This window comes from Triturus cristatus, chromosome 8 (genome assembly GCF_964204655.1).
Source record: "Triturus cristatus chromosome 8, aTriCri1.1, whole genome shotgun sequence".
In the NCBI taxonomy this organism is placed as follows: Eukaryota; Metazoa; Chordata; class Amphibia; order Caudata; family Salamandridae; genus Triturus; species Triturus cristatus.
In genome coordinates, this window is record NC_140591.1 from 935,646,648 (window position 1) to 935,672,376 (window position 25,729).

Consider the following 25,729-nt stretch of genomic DNA (forward strand, 5'->3'; position numbering starts at 1 on the left):
ACCCATATCAAAGAGGTGTGCATCACACGGAGTTCCGCTACTTGAACTGCTATATAATGTGGGTGTGCAACGCGGCTATGCGCTGCAATATCCACCGCAGCGATGAGAACAAAGAAGACCTAACAACCTAATGCGTGGCAGCGCAACAAAGGGTTAACCTGTAAGAGAGAAAAAAAAACCTTTAACAATATCAAGCTTGAAAGAACCGTCGCACCTGTTTCCGGAAACAGAAGGGAGAGCTATGTGGACAAGCACAAGCACTATTCAAGCATCTTGCAGATAAGAACCAGACCAAATGTTGGCAGCGCCATGTTGCAGGGATTCTGCACATATATCGAACTATGCGCAGGTTTGTTAGGTGATAGAGCTTGCCAGGTAAGCATCCTCTTTTATAGCATCTCAGCATATAGTTCATCTATCATTTTCGTTTACCATCTAAAGCCACTGGGTGACTTATTCTGATTGATTGATCATCATTTCCACACTGTCTGCCATTTTCACGCTGCAAATTTCCTGTCTTGCTTTCTTTCTCCCACTCCTCCCTTCCAAAATGGCCCAGCCTGTGGTGTAATCCCAGTAACAAGGGTTCTGATAGACTGCCACTCCTAGCATGACTTCCGCCTAGGCAATCATGCGCCTTCACCGCATCTTCCAGGACTTTATGTGCTATCCTCCCGCAGTTATGGTCTTATGCAGATTTGTAGAGCACACTATCACCTGGGAGGTTATCTTGGTGTTGATCAGGTGCGAGTTTAGTCAGACCTAGGGCCTAGTGAGACTACTCAAAAAGCCAGGTCTTCAGCTTCTTGCGTAATTTATGACGCTGGAAGGAGTCTCTTATGTGTGGCCCCATGTCATCCCGAACAAGCAATTAGATCATATACTTTGTCTAGCCTTGGGAGCCCAGATAAGACGTTCTGACAGAGGTTTTATCAAGTTTCTTAAACCCACACTCTTCTCTGCAGCATTTGAGTAGTCTCTTGGAAGTTAAACTATTTCTTGGACATCAGATTTGATGCAGCGGAATCGGTGTAAACTTTTCTATAATCATTCATTATATGCCTAATTTATTATAATCAGGAATTTTTCTATAACTAAAGGTTTGGGCCCATGGTAACTCAATAACCACTTACATATATCAGGTCTTCCGATAGATCTTTGGTAGAGCTAATAGGGACTTGATAATAAGAGATGGATGCTATCCCCTCATGAGGCCCTATAATTAAGGAAAAGCCTGTCCAACAACAGTATTCTCAATATACATGTATCTAAATAATGACAAACTCTAAATACTTATCAAGTTTCTTTTATCTAATTATTTCAAAATATGAATGGTCTATACACAGGTACATAAGAAAAATCATAGATTGTGTTATTTCAAATATTTTAGGTAAATTCACAATAAAGAAATACAGTTCATTTGGCAAATACATCATTAGTCAATTAACAGCATTAAGAGGGGAGAGTGAGAGAGAGAAACAAAGAATATGACATTGCAATTCAGTATGCAATACAGATTTTCATACAAACCTAGATCAGAGACAACTAATACACAGCGTGCAATAGTGAGAAATAGGTAACCCTTCAGCTGAAAAGGTATAGCTTAAGCAACATTACCAGCCGATGAAGTGCAAGATAAATCAGGAAAGTCTCGCTCATGATTTGCAAAGAATATAGCCAGCCAGAGTAGCATAGAGAGTGTAAAGCAGCAAGGCTCTCATCTCATAGAAACAGCTACTGCTAAGTTCTTTTCTCACTGTAATAATTATACCCAAAAGCTAAAAAGTTCTATCCGCCTAAAGTTAACATTTTATATTTTTCACGCAACTTGATTGGTCCAAAAGATGAGTTGATCATCGTCTCAGTTAGTTCATCTGGATTTTGTTTCAAAATTCTTTGTTAGAATAGATGTCGTCATCGCGCTCGGAATCAGGAAGAAAAATTGTATTCCTTTTCCATGTCATTGCGCGCACTTCCACATCATCTTGCAACATTAGTTGACACAATTATTCATGGTAAGAAATACTATAATCATAAGGAAAAGGAAAAACGAAAGGTACGCTACCTACAGCTAAACAAATAAATCAGCTTTTTAGAAGTAATCAAGGACAAGATGCATTCTTTTGTGACCTACGTGAGGAAAGTAAAATAAATCTAGCAGGGTTTTTTAAGACCTTCATACAAAAAACATAATTCGTAATTTTCTGGGGAAATAAAACAAACGCATTAATATTTTATAAAAAGAAAGAAATACATAAATAAGAAATAAGGATTCATTATCATAACTAATTCCATAGTTCTAATCTTTTTTTAATAATCAAACTATTAATAAGATTTGTTTTTCTCTTGTTGTGCAAATAGGATAAACATTTTACAAAACATTTTCTACAAGCGTTTTCCATATGTTAATATTTCATATTACTAGGTGCATAATTTTAAATGCACATTTACTCATGTCTCTCTCCCATAACTTTGTAAAAAAAAAAAAAAATCACTGCTTTCAGTATGTTAAGCATTTCAGCTAATTCAGCTTTTTATTTTACCAAACATCTTGTGCCTTTCTTGCACATTTTCACGTCGTACCTTCAAATATCCTCGTGTACAAAATTATTAAGTCACACCATTAGTCATTATTTTGTTAATAACAGAATTATGAGCAGATTTGATCAAGCATGATTATTTCACTAAAATCATGCTTCATCAGAATCTTTATTTCCCCACAGTGCCAATAAGACCGGTAATTTCATGTGTTACAAACATTATATGACATAACAAGCCATAACATAATCCTAGTCGACTGTCAAGCACCTGTTATAGACTGCTTCATCCTATCACAAAATATACTTTTGCTGTGAGCACAATCTTCGTTAGATAGTGGGCAGGGTGAGGGCAAGCATCACTGGAGCACAGAAATATGCAAGCTAAAATGAACAAGGTCTTCCCTGCTGCTCTCCCATCTCTGCCATGCACCCTGCACTTCCTTCCCACCCACCAAGGACAGAAAGTTCTAGGTTTCCCCATACTCCACGCCTCTGGCCTACTGTCACCTCGTTCCTTTCTGGTCTGTTAAAAATGTAAATCACCAGGTCTCTTGTTATTCAACATCTGACCTCCATCAGTCACCACCTGATTTTGACCTTTCTCACAAAACTACTTTATTGTAACTGTTTCCTGCTCTCTGTGAAGCGGAGAAGCGAGTACCATCAGCTGCATTTGGAAATGTCCGTGTCTCTGAGCCGTGAGTAATTGCCTGATTCTCTTGACGCACTTCCGTACGATGGTCCTTGTCCAGCAGGAGCAATGGATTTGTGTCAGTCCAGATGTAGTTTACCTCAGGCGTTGCGTTGGTGACCATGAAATAGTTGCAGACTGTGGAGAAACAAATGTATTTCCACCCATAGATACGGGGAGTCAAAGTCTTTTGCTGATGTGATGACATGTAAATTGCCTTTGTGTTTAGAAGCATCAACAGCTTCACCTTTCTTGGCCTAAGCACCAGCCACTGTGCTTTCCATGTACTCTGCCCTAAAATAAGACAAACCTAGACCATTTACATGAGAAGCCTTGTAAATTGTCTTTTTTTTAGTGCTTAATCTAATAAACACTTGTTTCTGATATGTTTCTACAGATTCATTTATTCGACATTAATGTTCCTGGAAAAATATGCTTTCAGGAGTCTGAAACACTGAGTCCAGGAGACAGTTTCTCAGTCTTTGACACGCGTGAGTATGAGGGAATCATTTTCTACAATAACTTAAATGGTGTGACATTTGCTGTGCTGCATAAGTGTGGCATGATCTAAGCAGTGGCGGCCGGCATGGATCGGGGGGGTGGGGAGGCGGGAGTTGGGGGACACAGAGGGGGGGAGGGAAAGCATGTGTAAAAAGACAAAGAAAAAACTTACCTTCTCGTCATTTCCTTGCCGCGTCTCTCCTCCGTAGTCACTTGTTCTGGCCAGAACAGGAAGCACACCCAGCCTACACATAGCCAATCACAACACTGCAGTGTAGCGTTGTGATTGGTCTGAGCACCGTGGTTCGGCGCTCAGACGCTGCAGACGTAATGCAGCCTACGTGGATAACATGCAAAGTGCGCTTGAATGTTTGGATGGCCCGAGGCGGCCGGCCAACATTCATGAACAGTTACATAGTGTGCTCACCACTCCCCCTGCTCCTGTAGTCAGAGCAGCCCGCCCTGCAAAGCTGCTGCAGCAGGTCAAAATTAAATGATAATAACGCAAGTCATTATCATTTTAGTTTTCCTTTATTTCACTGCTAGACAGCAGTGGGGGGGACGTTCCGCCGCCTTAGTGGAGGAGCTGCGCTGGATCTAGGGCAATCTTCTCACATGCATAGGCATTAGAAAAGGATGACTGCCAGGAAATTGTGAGGAAAAAAAGATCGGTTTCACCTGCAGATGCTTGATGGACACCACCCGGAGAACATTTCATCTTTGTAATATTTTTTTACAAATCCAAGAAAATGAAAAAACTTTTTTTTTTTTAAAGTTCTGTTGATTAATACTTGCTCAGTGATCAGTACAATTAAGAAACAGTTACATCAGATTACTATTTCTTCTTTTTCTGTGCAACCAATTGTACACTAGCAACTCACAACATGTAGTGAGAATGCCTACACTACCTCCCCTATAAACCCCTATAAGCATGCCAGGCTCAACATATCTTCTTCCGTTTCCTTTGGCACCCTCTACTCTTGTGAAAAAACTTTTTTTTTTACGGTTCCTGTTGCCTCAAACTATTTTGCTAGACATTTGAGTATGCACAGTCCCAGACTGCTCAGTGCAAGGTGAATCATTCTGTTTTTATCAACTTGTCAGAGCAGGGTAACACAGTGCTTACTTGTCTTAATATGATAATTTAGTGGTTCAGTATATTTCTTTTCAATGTCTGCTGGTCCTTTCCTGTCTGTTCATACTGATTAAGGAAAAATAACATATTAAAGTAGAGACTATTAAAAACATGGAGGGGAATAGGATTCTTCTCTTACTTGAATAAAACCTACAGCAACCGAGTAAAACATACATTTCAACAGACATCAAATCCCATCAACGCCAGCGGGAAAAAAACAATCTAAGAAATACAATATCTGGCTGAACAAAGTCGTATCCTCCTCTTTGGAGGACATTTGGTGACTTTAGTATTTCTTATTTTTTGTTTAGACCATGTCAACATCATCCTCCAATGCAATCAATCCTCATTCGATTCCAGAAGGAAAAAAGAAAGAAACTCATTCATCATCTGACATGGACCCAGAAGGTGGTTCGAACAAAAATCCAATCTTATGTTATACAGCAATATTATATCACACTCATTAGAGCAGATTAAAGTACACATACCATCTCAACACAAAGATATCACATTCAACCTAGACTTTGTAACAGGTGGGGGAATGCTAGCCTTTGTATCTTTAATAGAATTTAGACATTCAACTACATTTGATGTGAAAAACACTGAAGCTCCTATTATGCTTGTTTAAAGTTTATCAATCACTCCTTAGGCCATTTGATCAGACAGTTTAAAATAAAACTCCTTAAACAAGGACTTCCATGCCTCAAAATATCATCCATTCTGCCACTGGCCTTAAAAGCCTTAGATTCCATTACACTTTGATCTTTGAGGTCAAAATAAAACTGGAGCATCTATACACACTTGCTGTATCATCCATCCAACCTTTGTGGCTTGTGTGTGGCTTGACCCTTGTAGTGTCTGGAGAGTTAGTAATGAAGGATCCCTTTGGGCTCCCGATGAACACTGTAGAGCTATGACATAATGGATAGAGTGTATTGCAGTGAAGGTTACTTTATAATGTTGAGTTTGCAGTTACACGTAGATGCATAAAGACATGTATATTGTGATACCAAGCTCCATGTGTCTCGTAGTCATTTATGGGTACCCTGGCTAGGAAGATGCTGCAAATGACAAGGAGTTAGGGGATAAGTAAACCTAAGATTGACAATGCTCTCACAGAGAGGTTTCAGTGGTCCAGGCAAACTGCGTGTGTGTGCCACGTGTACCGTTGTCGAAGTACAGAATCAACACTGAATGCTTGTGGAGTCAAAGTGCAGTTCTAACTACTTTGAAGCAGTTGAAAATGAAAGCATTTACAGAGAATCTACATGTTATTGGTCCAGGACCTGTTGGTCAGGCCATACATAAATGCACCGTGCTACTATGCAACATAGAGCCATACCTAGTAGGGAGTGATAATGGTGCAATTACAAGTGCTGCCAAGCAGAAATCAACCCGGTGTCAAAAAGTACAAAGTGACAGCCGAGTGAAAGATAATGCTGCGATTTTGGGTGCTGTGAGGCAGAGATCAACCAGGTGTAAGCAAGTGTACATCAATGCCAGAAGCAAAGCGACCTAGAGGTAATAAATGGTTATCTGCTTACCAGAAGTAATTAAAGAGAGTCTTCTTACTGCAGCACTGGGCAAAGCAGCACAAGGAGACGTACCTGAGATTGTGCTGATGGAGCTGTCCATACCTGAACTGGGGAGCCACCAAAGTCACTGAATGAGGCTCAGAACAATACTACAGTTCTTTGAAGAGTGAAAGTCAGCGAGGGGTTTAGAATAGTGGCAGTTTGTTGGTCCAATGGAGACCAAGAAGAAAATCACGTTTCCAGTTATCATCAAGGATGATCCTGAGGAAAGTACGTCGCAAGGTCTTGTAGAGAATGAGTTAGAAACAGTTGCCAGAAGACCGCCACGTCCCTCCTCATTGCATTCTACACTGGTCTACAATGCTGTCATTTTTTTGAAACAACTATCATTATTCGATACCGCCAAAAAGCAAAACATTGGTGACAGATGGACGACGTAGATAGAGACATTTGAAGATTTCATTGATGCACTTGAAGAGACTGATATCAAAAAGATTATCACATACCTGAAATATCCTGCTGCTGATGGGGTTAAAGAAGTCATATAGAAAATGTTTCAAACTGACAAAGAACTCTCATCCCATCAGATTAAAGAAACATTTAATCTCAAATTCAATCCAATGCCCAATGTTGACTATGAAAATATATTTTCAGTCAAGAATGACAGAAAGTTGGCGAACCTATCAATGTATTTGGTAGAAAGACTTGGCACACTCCTCAAACCCTGTAAGTTTGATTAATTAAATGATGAAGAAGTCATACGTCTCCGGGCCATTGATGGATGCCTGTCTTATTTTTTCAGACAGCGTATGTTGCGAGAAACTCAGAGTCTGGAACGAGTGTTAATGGCTGCAAGCTGCTGCCAAGGAGACTGGAGGTGTCCAGAATGAATCAGTCATGAGTGTGAAATGCAAGTTAAAGCAAAAGACTGAAGGACACAAGATGATGTCTACGTGTAAAAAGAAGTTATGTTTTGGATTTTCATTTCCACACGACGACAAATTTTCTGCCATTGCACAGATATGTAAGGGCTGTGGAAAGGAGAACCATTTTGTGATGGTGTGCAAAGCAAAGGGGAAAAAAGTCTATCACGGTGCAAAGACAAAAGGGCCACTGGAACTTTCGACGTGCACCCACAAGGCCCAGAGGACACCTCGGTACCACACATTGGCACTGAATGAAGTCGATTGTCATCTAAATCATCATCAAACATTTCCTCAATATCAGTTTCAAGGGAAAGTGAAGAAGGTGGTTGTGCACATGTTGGACTGGCTGAATGTGAAGAAAAATGACAGTCAAAGAAAAGTTGACATGCCAAACCACCAAAGTCATTCAAACATTGTCTGAAAATTACACTGAAAATAAATGGTTTTTCGATACCTCTCATCATTGACAGTGGTGCATCGATAAACATTATGCCTGATGAGAAATATAATGAACTGCATCCCTTAACACAACTTATGCCGTCAAAACTGAAGTGCATACATGTGCTGCATTGACACCCTTAAGAAGTCATGGTTCATTTGTAGTGGCAATGAAACACAAGAAAACGAAGGAGCAAGTACCCATCCATGTGATTCAAGGGATAGCATCAAGTGCTTGTCTACTCCGCTTCAGCACAGCTGCTGATATGTGACTGATTTCCATGAACTACAACTTGAATGCTCACCATGAAATAGTAAGTGTGAGAAAGTGGCTCTGTATATACTGTTCCTTAATAGGTACAGGGTGTACAGAGTCCACAGACCCCAAGGGTTTAACAGAGGTTAAAGTTAGATATAACCTTACTCTCTAAAGTGGTAGCTTGGTCGAGCAGTAAGGCAGTATCAGAGGACAGTGTAAAGCATTTGTTATACACACTCAGTCAGCAAATGGTACCACACACTCAATAACTGAACTCTAGGCCAATGGTTTATATATAAAAAATACATGCTTGTTTTATTTTAGAACCAACACTTGGAATTAAAATATACTTTCTCGACAGGAGATGTTTCATATAAATACTTTTGTATATGCAATAGACTTTCGTAAACAGTTACAAGTAGTTGCAGTAGGCAACTCTATTTCTAAACACAACAATACATTGAGCTGAATGATAAATTCAAGTTATTTGCAACAGATTACTTTTTAGATCACTTTTGTAATTCCAGGACTGGATCCTAGATTCAGTCCTGGGTCAGTTCTCAGAATCAAGTGATGAAAGTCGACTTAAGTACTGTAATGATTTTTAACTAATATTTAGCTATTTTAAAAGTTGACACTTTAAAAATATTTCAGAGAAAACAATCAATGATTCCCTATGGAAGAAAATTCAGGTTATAGGTACAGTATGTTCTCGTTACTTTTGTAATCCAGTACTGGGTGCCTAGACTCAGTACTGGGACCTTTATCCAAAACAGGTAAGTAATTACGTTTTCAGATATTATACGATTTTTGAAGAATATTTAAAGATTGCAGAAATCGACACTTAAAAGAAATTTCACAGAAAAACAGTCAATGGTTTCCTATGGAAGAAAATTGAGTTAAGGGTAAGTACAGTTGTGGGTATTTTTCAGAGTCAGTGCTGGGCACCAAGATCCAGCACTGGGAGCTCACCTAAGAGCAGGTGAATAAATTCGTTTTTGTCACTCGGCTGATTTTTGGTGAATATTTGAAGATTTGAAAAGTCCACACTTAGAAGAAATTTCAGGAAAAAGCCAGTCAATGTTACCCTATGAGGAAAATAGAGTTTGCGGTTTAAGGGTAAGTACTCGACTGGCAGAGTTGAGGTTCTGGGCACAGACTCAGGGGTCTCCCAGAGTCAGGTAGGTACAGTTGGTTCACCCTCAGCGGCTCTGGGGCGGCCGGGTGCAGAGAGAGTTAGGCCCAATGTTATCCTATGAGGGATAGGGGGGCCTTGTTTGGTGGGTGCTGTCTGGCAAGCCACGCGGCTGTGGGAGCTGGGCTCCTGGTCACTTACTCAGGGCAAGTGGGGAAGTAGGTAGGTGTAGAGTTTTCACTGCCAGGGCCACTCGGGCGGCTGGGTGCAGAGGGCTTTTGAACCTTCGAGCGCTCAATGGATTTCAATGGGAAATCTCCGGTTTGGAAAAAGACTGCAAGCTCGGGGACGAGGACTCTTCAGGTGCCACCACCACTTCGAGAGGTAAGTTGGGTAGTTGGAGGATAGGTAGGTACCCCGGGATTGGACACAGAGGGCCGTGGGGCGCCGGGTGCAGGGGTGCCTTTTGGTGTCGGAAAATCTTACCCTCTGTTGATCGCGGTTGGTTGCTGGCCACAAGAGATGCCGGGTTTGGAGCAGGAGCAGGTTCGAGGTCGACAGGCCGGTAGGGCTGAGGCCAAAGCAGTTGGTGTCTCCCTCTCCTTAGCAGCTGCAGGGCAGGTCTTCTTTTCTTCTTCTTGTAATTTCGGAATCTGGGGAAGGAAGGTTCAGGGTGCCCCTAAATACTAGATTTAGGGGCGTTACAGGTAGGTGAAGGACAGGGACCAATGGGTCCCCGTCCTGGGGTGGGTACACCCCCTATCCTGCCTCTCTCCTGTGGGAGGGGGGCAGCAGCCTAGTCCTGATAGGGTAGGGCTCCTCATCTTCAAGATGGCGAGAGCCCGGAGATGTGCTTCACCTCGCCTTCCCCACCTGAGGGGTGGGGTTGGCAGGCTGGCACATCCCTTGTCCTTATTTGGGGTCTCCGGCCAAAGCTTCCCACCAGAGTGGGGGGTTGCAGGGGCCTGGGGAAGCTCACAGAGGCGGCATGCCTTTGAAGCTTCCCCCTGCCCATCCTGGGGGAGGAGATTTAGCACTTCGCCCAGGATGTGCATTGTTGCAGGAGCAGGAGAGCAGGGGCTCTCCTACCCAGGGGTCCAGCATCATGTCTGCTGGGTGGCAGCCTAGGCAGCCTCAGAGCAGACGTGGATTCGTAGGTTAGGTTTCAGGGGGCACCTCTAAGATGCCCTCTGGGGTGCTGGGTACATTAAATCCCACACTGGCATCAGTGTGGGTTTAATGTGCTGAGAAGTTTGATACCAAACTTCCCAGTCATTAGTGTTGCCATTATGGTGCTGTGGAGCTCGTGTTTGACGAGATCTCAGCACCATGTACTCTTAAATGGCAGCACTGCACTTACAGGGCTCAGGAATTGACCTGGGCACTGTAGGGGCACAGGGCTCCTGCTCCTGTGCCCACACCATTGGCATAAGGCACCCAGCTAGAGGGGTGACTGATGTATGCCATGGCAGTGTAGGTGATGGGCATGGCACACAGGGATGTGTGCCATGTCGACTTTGTTTTGGTTTTGCACCCAAACACTCAGCCTGCAATGGCAGTGTGTGTGTGTAAGGGTACAGGGCCTCTAAGGGTGGCACAAGGTGTGCTGCAGCTCTTAGAGGTCTTCCTTGGTCACAAAGCCCTGGGTACTTAGGGTACCATTTACTAGGGACTGACATGTGGCCAGGGTTTGCCAATTTGGGTTTGGTTTGTTTTAGGGAAGGAACATAGGCCCTGGGCACCTGATTGGCAGGAGTCCAGGGCACACTCAGTCAAAGTACATTCAGCAATTCAGCAAAAAGTGGGTGCTGCAAGAAAGATGGCACTTTCTCACAGTAAGTCAATTCCCTACATTGTTTCATGGTTCGGGAACGCTTAAGACTATGAAAGTAAGTTGCATATTAATGAGGACATCTGTCCTGTTGCTCAGAGACATAGGCAAATTGCTTTTCATTTACAAGATGATGTTGAAAAAGAACTTGAATTGTTACTCAAGCATGATATTATTGAGTGTTCTAATGATCCAACGTCATGAGTTTATCCCATCTTGGTAGTTCCCAAAAAGGACAGTGAAAGAGTGGTATGGATATTGACATGCATCAGGCAAACATCGCAATTGAACATCCAGTACCACACATTGCACCATTTAATTGTGTTGTCAAATCAGCAACCTTGATTTAAAGAAACTGGAAGAAAACTGCAGGTACATTAGAACCATTTCTACATATGTTGGTTTGTTTCGATACAGAAGGCTGAGGTTTGGTGTCTTATCAACTGCAGAACATTTTGCGAAACGCAATTTAATGCATCATACAGCCTGTTATGAATGCATTCAATTATAGTGATGATATGTTGGTTGTCAGAGATATCCAAAAAGAACACGATAAGGCACTCACAAGTGTATATCGTTTACTGACTGATGCAGTTTTGACATTGAATGTTGATAAATGTGAGTTCCATAAGACAAAGTTAACATTCTTTGCCCATATATTTTCTGATGGGGGTATGACACCTGATCCTTCTAAAGGTCAAGCACTGCCAAATGCTGATCCCCCCACAAGATGCTTCAATCGTGCGTTTATTTCTTGGCATGGCCAGCTACTGTTCTATATATATACAAGACTTTGGCACTGTAAGTGCTCCACTGAGAGAGGTGACGAAAAATAATGTTTCATTTCAGTGGTCACATGAATGTGAGAACAGTTTTAATATAATCAAACATGCCATTGAGAATGCTACTGAAATGGCCATACTCAATACAAAACGTCATACATAGGTCGTTGTTAACGCTGGCCTTGTTGGGTTAGGTGCTATCCTTGCACAGCACAGCGGACACTCAAAGGCATATTGTGGCGTATGCAAGAAGACGTTTGTCCCAACCAGAATGTGACTACTCACTGCCTGAAAAGGAAAGTTTAGCTGTGGTTTGGGCGTGTGAAAAATTCCATTTATTCCTGTATGGAAAGCATTTTAGGCTGGTAACTGATCATCAAGCTTTACCAACAATATTTGACTATCCAAAAGCCAAGATGCCTGCTCGCATTGAACGCTGGGGACTATAGCTATAAGAGTACATTTATAGTATTGTGCATTGTCCATGAAAGGATCGGAACCCTGCTGACTACTTTTCCAGAGTGCCCATTCAAAGTCATGGCACTCCATCCAAGTCTGCTGAAGCTTATGTCATCTTTATTGTAAAAATCAAACACACCAGGTGCCATTTTGTTAGCCCAGATTATAACTTCCACGAGCCACGATAGTTGAAAGATATAATTGCACATCAGTCGTGGAACTAACACACTCAACCTCTCACCACTGAGGGTGAATACCAAAAATACAGATATGTCAAAGACGAACTGTCCATAACTCAAGAAGAAGTTATATTGCGAGGGTTGAGAATCTCGATTCCGGAGAGTCTGCTACAGAAAATTATTGAAGTGGCCCACGAAGGACATAGGTGAATAGTTGCCACAAAACAAGCTCTCCAAGACCAAGTCTGGTTTATGTAGGTCGACAAGCGAATTGAGAAGGAATTAAAGGCCTACCATCTATGCAGCTGCCTATGTACAAAAGTTACTCAACACACCCTAAACATGTCAGAACTCCAGAAGCATGCCTACGAGAGAATAGCCTTGACTTTTTTGGTCCAATCGACCACGAACATCACCTGATGGTGACTGGACAAATACTTGTGATTTCCATTAGTTGAGAATCTCTCCTCCACCACTCAAGTCCGAGTTATTGAGACTGAATTACATCTTTGCGACATGAGGTTTTCCAGCCATACTAAAATCTGACAATGGCAGGCCTTTGAATAGTCAAGAGTTCAAAGACTTCTTAGAGCATATGAATATTAAGCATCAAAAGAGCACTCCTTCCGTGGCTGCAGGCCAACTGACTGGTTGAAAGAGTTATGAGCGTGCTAAAGCAAGCTGTGCAGCGTACTACCCTCGAGAAGCTCAGTTTACAAACTATTAAATTCTACATTAAGAGCTTACTTTTCAACACCTTACGCAACCACCGGTGAAAGTCTGGCCACATTGATGTTCGTGAGAGAACAATGACAAACAAGATACCTCAGTGGACCAGTCGGAGAGAAAGAGATAAGAATGCAACTCGTACGAGCGAATTGTTTCAGAAACAAAAGATGAAGACATATGCTGACCGAAAATGACATGCGAAAAACGTCTTCCAGAGAGGAGACAAAGTGCTCGCCCGTCAGAATCGGTAAAGAAAATCTGATGCCCTCTTGATGCAGAACCTTTTCAAGTGGTGTCTACCAAAGGACACCTGATGAACTCTGTAGAGCTAGGACGTAATGGATAGTGTATTGAGGTGAAGGTTGCTTTAGAATGTCGAGTTCTCAGTTACATGCAGACAAATAAAGATGGGTGATACCAAGCTCTGTGTGTGGCATAGTAATTTACGAGTACCCCGACCGGGACGGCGCTATGACCTTGACACCTATGGTTTTCTAAAGGAAATCAAAGTTGCTCTTAAACTGGGAGTGAATCTCTTCAAGATTAAAAATAGGAAGAGAAAAAAGGCTGCAGAGTTAGCTCTACTATTTAATAGGATACGGTTCGCTATTTAGCTGGATGTCAACCTCACAACATTTGAGGAATTGTGCTAAAGACATGACCGAATGGTCAACTACTGAATGGAAAAGAGAAACCTCAAAATAAGAGCACAATGTAGTTTATCATTCATAACTGTTCAGTGAAAAATCTGCTTTGTATATTTGCCTACGTACAAGGGAAAAATCCATACCGAAAAGCTCCTGCTTGCATAACTTTTGTTTCATGATGTAACTGTACCTAATCTGTTATCCAATTAATATAGGTACATTTGGAGAAAAAAATTTGCTTCGAACGACAGGGTGACAGTTCCTTCCCTCATTCTTCGTAAACAATGAGGCATAAAAGCACATATAATATTAATATCGGTAAAAGGTGTGTTTTCATTTTCTTATATTTATCAGACCACAAATATTAACCCCATGAATACAAAAAATGGCATGAACATAGGCCTTGCCTCCAATCCTCTTTAGCATGACATAATGTAAGTTAGTGCTATCTGCTTACCTAATGCAGCCTTGAGTGATAATAAATTATTGTTGAGCCAATTTAGGAATAACCAAAATACCTTGTACATATCCAAGATATTTTAATACTGGACATCTCAGAAGGCAGCTTGCGTTTTTCAGCTGCAGTAATCAACACTTTAGTTGGTATTCTCCAACTGTGGTGCCCTGCACACATTCATGTCCAGAGGATATTGTCATATGTCTTTCAGGCGGGGAACAGCCTTTACCACAACGTTTTTACAACGAAAAGCACCTACAAAGTATTTTTTGCATCGTAATTACTTTTACCACACAAGTCTTCAACATGAAAGTGTTTTCAATGCATTTGGTAAGTAGTTTATATATTTTAAAGGGTAATTTAAAAGGGGAGTTTGGGGTGTTCCACCCCAAAAAAATATAAAATATTAACATTTTAGCAAACCTGTAAACCACATAAATGTAATTTGTTGTATTAAGAATTAATGGGACCATTGAACAGTAGGTGGCAGTGTTTTGTACTAACAGTAAACCTGTTAAGATTATGCGAGGAAGTGGATTGCGCTTTGAAGGTATTTTAAATGTGAGTGAATGTGAATGCGTGGTAGTGGTATGCGTTGTAAAATATACGTAGTAAAAACGTGCGAGGTGAATGAATGCGTTGGAACGTCATACAACCCTTGCAGCCTCTCTGGAATTGTTAGATATTCTCCAGTGAGACCTAAAACCTTCTATGTCACATGTGTCAGTCCTGTGTCTATTTATAGTGGATATTGCTGACCACAAGGCCCCATGTAGAGACAGTTTGAATGGGTAAGCTGGATTGGAGATTCCAAAAAAAAGGTTCTCAAAAGAACTGATGCCATGCTTGTGCTTGAGGACTCTGTGCAGATTGGGGAAATGTTTGCTTCAGAAACTGTCCCTAATCTCAGAAGGTGTCCATTCAGCCGTCCATGGGTCCGGTCTCTAAATGTAAAAATAAGTCCGCTCAGAATTCATTCTAGATGCAGACAAATCCACAAGGCAAGAGCCACATCAGGTCATTAAGACCCGAAAACTCTTAGAAGCCTCCTTCAAGGTGCTTTAATATGTATGATAGCACGGGGCGTGGCCGACTGCCGAACATGGCGGACGGGACCTAGCGGAGCGCGGAGCCGAGCCCCGACACTTCGCTAATTATCCTGACACTGGGCGTTCACCTCTTCTCTGAATGTCGAGTACAGTGCTGCGGAGACGACTCGGAATGCGATGGCGCTTCAATGAGTGAAATCGAGCGCGGACTCGACGAAGGAGATGAAGCGACTCAACCAGCTACGCAGCAACGCTGGCCGAGGCTACAGGCCGGTACCGGAAGGGAAGCACCGTGGCAACTGCTGGCTGTGCAGTGACAACAGCACCGAGAGGCAGTGATTCCGGAGCCTGCTGGTATTGAATGAGACCGAGAAGGAAATCTCACATCCCCTCTGCAACCCGAACTCAAGGTACGGAGCGGGTTGTGGCGCAGAACAAAATGGCGGGCGCTACTCTGCTGGAAGAAGCCATAGCTCAGGCGTGCAAGTAAGATCACTAAAACCCTCTACACTGAGGGGGACTCTGGCTGTAAAGGCGCTCCTGCGAATGTGAGGACCCCGATAGCCCACAGGAGTGTAGACGCTGTGGACGCTGCTGATTCGATCTGGCCCCTGCTGCTGGCGCTGACTCGCGGTGTTTCGTGGCTTGGGAAATAGATCCCCATTGCTGGGCCTGGCGATGCACACAATCAACGCCCCGGTTTATCCTCTCCTCTTGGAGGCATGAACATATGTTCTACCACCCACTTTGAGGCGTAACCTTGCCAGGCGCTATACCACATACCATCTGCACAGTGTATGGTGTTTAAAGGTGCTTGGATTGGTAACCACAACCACACTACGGTGGAACTTCTGCGACGTGTTGGACCCCAATGAATCTCCTGGGTGAAATAGTGGGCTGAAAGGCCTTGCGGGGCACCACCGACTTGAACACACAACGCTTTTGTCCTCCTGCCCCATGTATTGACTACAAATGGTGCAGTCCACGGCAGGAAAGATAGCTGTATTGTCGGGTACATACTCTGTTCAACGGACTAGATACCTCCTATATCGACGCACGGCGGACGGGATCGGAGCGTAGTATAACCTACTGGTGTATTCTACAGATAGAGCAGGGCCAGCGAGGACGACAGGCATATTCACTCTTCAAAAAAAGCCTTGGGACAACGTGTGCGATTACCTTGATTACAATGGGCCGTCCTAAAACCAAGCAACCAGACCCCCCCGTCCTCTGAAGTAATAGACATTACAACTAACACTAAGCTAACACATGCCTCGGATCAGGATGTGATACCGCCTACGGATCCTGGACAACCTACAGATAAACTGGATCTGATTCTACGAGAAATTAGAGAATCACGCACAGACCCAAATCGGTTCATTGACCAGTAGCTTCACTTTATTAAAGGCAGACCATACGAACCTGGCGGAGAAGGTGAAAAATAACAAAATACTGCTGGACGATCTGGTACCTCAACAACAAACCGACACTTCACAAATAGAACAACTACAGCGACAAATGGTGGGATTACAAGAAAGAGTGGACGATGCGGAAGGAAGCACCCGTCGTAATAATATTCGAATTCTAGGCATACCAAAAGGCAGTGAGGGAACCAATCCCACCCAATTCATAATAACATGGCTGCGAGATCATGTTGCTCAACGGTCATGTACAGTGTGGAGCGAGCACAAAAAGTACCGCCAAGACCTCCGCCCCCTAGTGCACCACCCAGGCCAATCATAGTGCGAATACTGAACTATAAAGACCGGGGCACTGCGCGTTGCAAGGAAAAACGCTCCAATCCACTTCGAAAATAAACGTATTTCACTGTACCCAGACTTTACCATGGCAGTACAGAGCCACGTTCCAGGAGGTTAAAAAGACACTTCAAGCCCATAATTTGAAGTATGCACTACTCTTCCCTGCCCGCTTAAAAGTTGTTTATAATCAGAAGGCCTTGTTTTTTTATACCCCCGATGAAGCAATGGACTGGGTAGAAATTAATCTGACACCAAACGCGACACAGGAATCATCCCAAGCAAGTCAAAGGCGGCTGCCTTTATCAGAGAGACCACTTAGACCAAGCAGACTAAAGCAGACCAACGACTAGACGGCTCAAGCTGTCTCCGATCAGAACCCTACTTCAGCACAGATCTCAGTGAATCAAATGGATGCTATAAGAACTTCAGCGGCAATGCTAGAACACGACATGATGTCTATCGCTGGGTCAGTGTCGTCTTCGGAAGACGACACTATCCATTCAGACTCAGAGAACAGTTTGGCTTTGTTTTCCCTGATCACTCCGCAGACTGCGAATGACTATCTAGGATGAGCGCTGCGAAATCCTTATGTTGCTTAAAGTCCTTAACAGATGAGTATACAATCCATTGTAAAGTGCTTGCGGAAGTGCCCAGTGTAAATTGTTTCTCTAATGTGAAGGGGCTTGAGCGAGAGCACCGAATATGTAAATGTTATGCGTGTTATCATGCACATACAGGGATTAGCAGTTACCATGTCCCCCGTGGCGACTGCACTATGTTACAGAGCTTACAGGTTTCAGGTTGGACTTGTCATTGTTTGGTCCTCTAATATTCTAAAGGGGAACCTAGTATTGAGAGTTGTATGTATGCACAGACTCAGATGTTGTTCAGTCTTCCTATGGTGAGCATGGAGGGTGCGAGGCCCGATGCGTCACACCACATTATGCACGGACCCATGGCTCAACCTGGTAAATATACGTGTCTGTCCTGGAATGTACGGGGTCTTGGCTCTATTGACAAGAGACATAGAATACTTGCACAGCTCAATCGCAGAAGGGTACATATTGTTTTTCTTCAAGAACCCCACCTTACGCACACAGAGGCCATAAAGTTGCAAAAAAAATGGACGGGGCATTTATTTTTTACTTCCTACTCGTCATTTGCCCGACGGGCTACAATATGGTTACAAAGCGGTACCCCCTTCTTGTTGATAGAACAAAGAACAGATGTGCAGGTTAGATATGTCCTTTTGCATGGTATTCTAGACTGGGAACATATAGTCCTAGACAGTGTGTATGCGCCGAATTCGGATCAGGATACATTTTTAGGAATACTTACCAATGCTCTGACGGGCTGGGATACTTACCCTTGGATTATAGGGGGGGATTTTAATGCCGTATTGGATGTGAGCTTAGACCGATCACACCCTCCACTACAGAGTACTAGTTGCAAAAAACAGGCAGACGCCCCTAAGAGATGGGCGGATGGGTGGAACATTGATGACGCTTGGCGTAAACGTAATCCGGACAGCAAAGAATACTCCTTCTTCTCACCACCACATGGTTTACACACGCGTATAGACAGAATATTTTGCTCTACTTGTTTACTTAGCCATGTGACAGACACCATGTACTTGGAAAATACATTTTCGGATCACAACCCACTTAAAGTCACGCTGACGTGGGGGGAAATTCCTACACTGATACCTACTTGGAAATGCACCCCTCACTACTTGAAGATCCAGTTTTTCATAGTTCACTTTCCACGGCAATTACTACTTACTTTACAGAAAATGCAGACACTGCTAATACACGCCAGATAGAATGGGACGCATTTAAAACAGTAATAAGAGGAACAGCTATAAGTACGCGAGTGGGGGCCTGGTCACTTTTGCTCAGAGAACTAACCGCAGTAGAAAACAGCCTAGGCAAATTAGAACAGGACGCAGGAACAAATGACGATAATAGAGAGAAGTTACAGAAGGCGGACATAAAACATGCTGAATTATTGGAGGACCTTCTCATTATAGACCACCGCGCATATACACAAAAGCAACATGCAGAGGCGGACAGGGAAGGCTCACTCCTAGCTCAGATTATTAAAGACAAACCGGGGATAACACCTATTACTGAAATTACCACATAGGAGGGACCCCCAGCCCGTGCCCAGTTAGAAATAAATGCTGCCTTTAAGAAATACTATGAGAAGCTGTATACAGCGCTGGTAGAACTGTGCAAAGCTGGCTGAGTCCTTTTTTGAGGATCTACAGTTTCCACAATTAACAGCAAATCAGAGGAAAGAATTAGAGGAACTGATAACAGCAGAGATTAGGGCACTCTCGAAGTTTGGCATACCGGATGCTATTTATACTAGCCCTCAAGTCCTTAGCTATTAAACTACAAACAATGGCACAGACAAAGGAATACGAATAGGACCTGACACGCATCTTATCTCTGCCTATGCAGATGATCTAATATTATATTTCAAGGATCTTACAGCAGACCATGAACCAATCCCTACTACACTCCATAAATTCCAATTACTGTCTGGGCTAGCACTAAATGAAAACAAGTCATACGCATACTTCTTTACAGACATCACACAGTTGGACCCGTTACGGTTTGGTCGCTGGACATTCCAAACAGCGGCAATCACCTTCCGATACCTAGGTATTCAAATATATGGAAAACCTGAGGACATCCTGGATGTTAATTTATGCCGGGAAGTCGCTGCACTCAAAGCGCAAATACCATTTTGGACGTCACTGCCAATATCCATAGCAGGGAGAGTGGCGATTGCAAAAATGGTGATGCTGCCCAGATTGCTTTAATATTTTACGAATCTATTAATCGTGGTCACGGCCCACATATACAAAACGCTAGATACTCTACTGGTGGAACTTATCTGGGGAAGTGGGCACAGACGAATAGGTCTGTCAAAACTTCAATTAGGCACCAAAAATGGGGGACTGAGGGTTCCTGAGTTGAAAGCCTACTGCTATGCGGGCCAACTGCAGTGGCTTGCGTATTGGATAGCAGGACGTAATCTGCAGGAGATAGCAATGTCTAAACGCGAATCGGAGAGAGGGGAACTGCATAAGCTTCTATTACCAGATAGCAGAATCCCACCAAATGCGACACCATTACTAACCATTGCATTGAAATATTGGAAGGCAGCACTTCATTATAGGAAGGCACTAGTCCCCTATGCTTCCAACATACCATTGCTGGGCATTCCTCTACCGCTGGGTACAGTAACATTGCAACAATATAACCAAATGGGCGGACGAGGGCGTAAACACAGTGGGGATGTTGTTCCTGGATAATACCTTAATGAATCATGGCACATTTGTAAGGGAACAAGGTGTACCTAATTTGTCATTCCTACTCTATGCAAATATTAGCAGATATGTACGGACCACATGGGCACCGACTGGTGCGGAACCCCCGACACACGAACTAGTACACATGCAGTATCTCATGGGGAATGGTGGCCACCTGACCCGTTGGTTGTACTGGGGAATCCGAACACATGCTGCTACCTCCTTACAAATACTACGAAATAAGTGGAATGGATATAGGCCGAAAAAGGTGTCCCGTAATCCCAAATTTAAATTCATACAACTCATGATAACGCACAGAGCATACCTGACTCCCCGTAAACTAAGCTTGATTTTTCTGGATACAGTAGACACATGTTCTAGATGTCATGACCCAAATGCTAACTTGCTTCATTTGGTATGGTCTTGTCCAAGACTAGCACACTATTGGGCAACAGTACAAACCATATTAAACACGGTCGCCCCTGGGGGGCGGAGGAGACACACTAGAATGTTGTATATTGGGATTGAACCCCAGATGTAAGAGAACCGGACCTACAAATAAAGTTGCCAATATGGCATTGTTGTTGGCTAAACACATGATAACAATGCGCTGGAAAGCAGCGAAACCGCCCACAGTATTAGACTGGTATAATGAGATGGTCCGATGGGGTAGAGCCAAAAGTGCAGAACTCAAACGTGAGGAACAGAGGGGCTTACGGAAAACACCTATTTCGTTGGTCTGGAATGTAATGCTAGAAGAATTTATAGCGACCGAGTCACAGATAATCTAGGGAAGACATTATTGTACAATTACTGAGCACGGGTTATCAGCATGGGAGATGTGATCGGGTTGATTCTGCATTATGTTTTATTGTATGAGCTTGCTCACGTATATGTAGCACATACCTGTGAATGTGCTGTACTGCAATGCTGACTGAACTAACCAAATGCAAGCAGATCTGTGCATGGGAATGGGGCGGGGGGAGGGACTTAGTTGGTATGTTAATGGTAACGGGGTGTGGGAAATGCTCAATTTATTGTAATCACTCTGTTATATTGTGTAGACTGAACCATTGGAAATCTCACAGTGTGGGAAAGATAGACCATGCAAACCGTTGGATATTATCACCATCGAAACTTGCTCTTTCTTTATATGTCTATGATTGCTTAATTTGCTTTCTAATTACTGTGCGGATATAATATATATTGTAAAGAAACTGCAAATGGTAGCTTTAAGAAAATCAATAAAATGTTTTTTTTTTAATATGTAAGCACGAGTGCCAATTGGCCACAACCTTGGTCACACTCTGGTTCCCCAAGCTGTACTGCCGGAAATCACTTGAAATCACCACCAGAGTACGGGATGTGATACCTCACGGACAAATGTTGTATCGAACCCACAAGAAATAGCCCATTCTTAGAAGGAAGCAGAACTTCCCTCTACCTTTTGTAATTGATAAGTTACAGAAACCTAAAAGGGGAGAGCTGTTTTAGAAAGGGCAGCGTGCCCCTTGGGACACATAACCCTCTGACGATCCTGTTGGTTGACTTCGGCGGAGCAGACTGTGGCCCAAGGGACTTAGCTATACTTTGATGGTATTTTCAAATAACATCAGTTTCAGAATTCGTTTTTCATAAATAATCTGATTCAGCCGTCCAAAGGTAGGGAGCGTGTCAGGAGTTCACTACATGGCGGGAGTTCTTACGTGCAGCTTGGCAGATGCCCTGTCCCTCCCCTTTGTCCTGTTTCGCAACCGACCAACCATAACCCCTCTTTTCAAAACTATGGCTTTCTTAGTACGCCACTTATGGCCTTCTTTCATAAACCCATCAAGAACACACATCTTGCAGCATACCTCAGAAAGAGATTCACACTTTAACAATTTACTCTGATGCGGGGTCCCCAGCTTCGCACCTATCACATAACACATCCGTTATCCCTGATGTAGATAAAATGATTCGTTTCTTTTTATCTGTGTTTTTGCACTACGTAATTGAGCAGTCCTCCTTTGAGGGACTTTTAATTAACAGTCTTCAGACTGTCAGTCCAGTCATTTTTGTTTTACAATTGTTAAACACTGGAGATATTTTTAATTTTTAATCTGCGTTCAAGATTTATTATGACTGAGTCAGCAGTGCCTCTGTTAGGAATTTATATCTGACAGGTACAGTATACCGGAAGTCAGCCAGTGTTTTGCCTTTGGAAACAATGTAAGATTGGTTTCTGTGAGGGAAAATGCAGTCCAGTTCTGCTCTCATACATTCACCACAGTTTGTCTAATGCCATAAGAGAAAAACCCAGAGATGGCTCCCAAAAATTTAGGTTTCACTTATCACAGCCTTTTTGAGTGATAAAAGAGAGTTTAAGAACTGGTGTTTTGAGGAAAAATCTTCTCATTCAGTCATTAACAATTACAGCAAGCAGATCCGGCCGATACTGCACAGCCCAACACTACACACCAAAGGATTGGGCGTGGCTCTCAAGTGAATTATACTCCCACTCCTAGTCCAGGTACCAAAACGCTATAATCAAATAGGGAGGGTGGGGGGGGGGGCACTTGGAAATAAGCTCATAGAACATAAAAGGGCTAGCTGAGTCGGCAGTCAAGAATAAAACTCAAAGAGCTGCAGAAATATGACATCATTGCTTTTCAATAAATTTGGCCACTAAACTCCTCCCCCTGACCAGACTTTACAGCCTACAAATCCCCCTGCAAAGGCCTCACAAGTTGGGGGGGGGGGGGGGGGTGCCTCTGGTGTGGTATCAGTTTATGTTAAAAACTACTTAATGGCAACAACCAAGATACTAAATGCAGGAAAGGGGCACTATATCATCCTGAAAATAATCCTGACCAGCTGTAGGCGAACCAGGCCCGGCTCCAGGAATTTCTATTTTGGTGGGCCACTGCGGCCCCAATTTTTCTCTTCTTGTGGTAGCCTACAAGCCCTATATTATAATATATCTACTTGCAAAAAGTCACAATGATACAATGGAACGATTCTGTGTGTATACAGAGCATGTGGAGAATTATTTAAAAGTAAGAGTAATGTCTGGACCTAAGTGCAAACCATTCCATCTGGCCAGGCTTGAACACAAGTACTTCCAGGCCCGATTATCCACTTTTCTACCTTCCCTCTCCTGTGCACCTTATCGCACAGCTGACCTTGGACCCCAGCCCCATATCAGCCACCCTCCAGCTTTACTTTAATTATTCCCGTAAAAAAACATTAGTAAAATCACCTTCAAACTTAAAACATTGAATATAGCAGTACATATAATTAGCACACACTTTAAAATATGTTCCACAGTTGCCGAATGACCTGACTGCTAATTAAATAAAAACAGAAAGGCCATGAGAGGAACGGCTTTAGCGTTAGTGAGAATGTCTTTTTTGGTGCCCCATCAATGACCTCTTTCTCCACAGATACCATTACTACCACCCTCCAACAGTGCCCTTCATCTCTCCGTAGCCACTCTCTCATATGCATTTCATTTGTTGTATAGCGCTACTCGTATCACTGTGGGGTGTCACAGTACTTTACATCACGCACACATTTGACAGAGACAATGAATCATACAAGTATTTAAATCAGTCTATAGGGAATGTCACATAAGCTAATAAGAATTACAAGGTGTAGGAATCACATGTCATCCTTACTGGTGGGCAGTATATTTTAAGAGGGTTTCGGCTGGGATAGCACAAACTCAGGATTTAAAGCATACCCCAGTGGTTGAGGGTTGGCTTTACTAATAAAATGTATATCGGTCCCAACTCTTTTTAGAAACATTAAAATAATGAAAGACTGGGGAAGGTCTAACTATATAGTAACACAAAAAAAGTGAAGTTCTTACTATACCATTCATGTTTGTATGCAGCTCTTTGATGACAGTTCATAGGTGACTGTTCTATGTTAGGATTGTAACTTCTGGACTGCAACTTCTGAACTGCAAGTTACACAAGAAGCTCTGTGACAACGTCAGTAACCCACATAGCTATCCACATAAAACACAGTTTATCTGCATTTCAAAACTACCAACAGACAAAGGATTGCTCTCCAGTAGTATCAGTAATCACCAGTTACCCGGACATTGTTCTTGTTTTTGGTATCCATGGCCATGATAATGATAAAAACAATTTAAATAAAGCATACGCAAAGTATGTGCCTTGCTGGGCCTCTGCAGATTTTAAAAATAAAAACAAATCGTAACACATTCTCTTACCCACTCCATTAGTCAAACTTTGTGTCACAGACTGATCTGATAAGCAGCTGCAGGGGTCAGGAAAAACAAACTTCTTTTCTCCAGTGCTCAACAGAAAAGGAAATATCCTCGCAGCACAGGACGGTAGTAAAGAATTTGTCCCCTTCGCCATGCCCCTATTGTACCTGCACAACACAACCCACCTTTCTAAAAGGAGTTGGGTGATTGGAGATGGCTGTGAGAAAGAGCTCAGTCACAATCACGCAACTCCTAGAATAAGTAGAAAAACAACGTTCGGATGAACGTTTTAAATTATACTGCCCATTTTCTATTGGCCTTCATGTCCTCACTGCGAGGGCCAAGGCTCATATTTGGGTGGGCTAGGCAAATGTTTGGGTGGAGCTGGCCCATCCGCTAGAACCGGGCATGGGGCGAACAAGGATAAAGCTAGCATATACTTACATCCCACCGGGATAAAAAGAGAAACTACCTTGACATCTCTGCTCTCTATTCTCCGGGAACTCGGTGCTGCAAACCCGGATTACATGTGGATAATCACTTCTACACCAATTGAATGCAAGATGATCTGAACAACAGCCTAATAGGTTTACACAATGAGATTTTGGATATCCATCTTATCAAAGTGCAATACCAAAGAGCTGACAAGCAAGGCAAAGTGGTCGAAGCACAGTTAAACCAATTGGGCCTCCGCGTTATAAACAGCAAAGTGACATCGGATATTCTGGCAGCATACACACATTCCTCCTCTTTCAGAAAAGCCACCCTCGATTATATGTGGGTGTCTTTGGCCCATTTCCAACGCATAGGTAAATTCGAAGTTTTTACAACCTTAGCCAGTGATCACACCACCCTCAGCTATGAAGCCCAAATATTGCGCCCCTGCTGCCCTAAAGTCGTTCTTTTCGGAAAGCAAAACAAACTGGAACCCATCAGTAGGGTAAGGTTGGATATGTACACTAAAGAAGGGTACGCCATGCAAGTGGATGCCTTCCTGGAGATGATTCTGATTGTAGGCAACAAGCCTCTCAATTCAAATCTTAGAGAGCATTTTGCCACATTTTTAAAGGTGACAGACATCGCTGACACAATGAAGGCCAGTATTAGTAATAAGGACGCATTCCAGCCCAGGCCC

At 42.9% G+C, this 25,729-nt stretch overlaps 1 protein-coding gene across 4 annotated transcripts in view; it reads left to right on the forward strand.

Moving 5' to 3' along the window:
* NIT2 (nitrilase family member 2) overlaps nt 1-25,729 on the forward strand; it is a 409,012-nt gene that overhangs the window by 161,609 nt on the left and 221,674 nt on the right. For all 4 annotated transcript variants that reach the window (XM_085622466.1, XM_085622465.1, XM_085622464.1 and 1 more), the window contains exon 5: nt 3,629-3,722. In XM_085622466.1, coding sequence (XP_085478592.1) covers nt 3,629-3,722 — 94 coding nt within the window. The remainder of the gene's footprint in view (nt 1-3,628; nt 3,723-25,729) is intronic.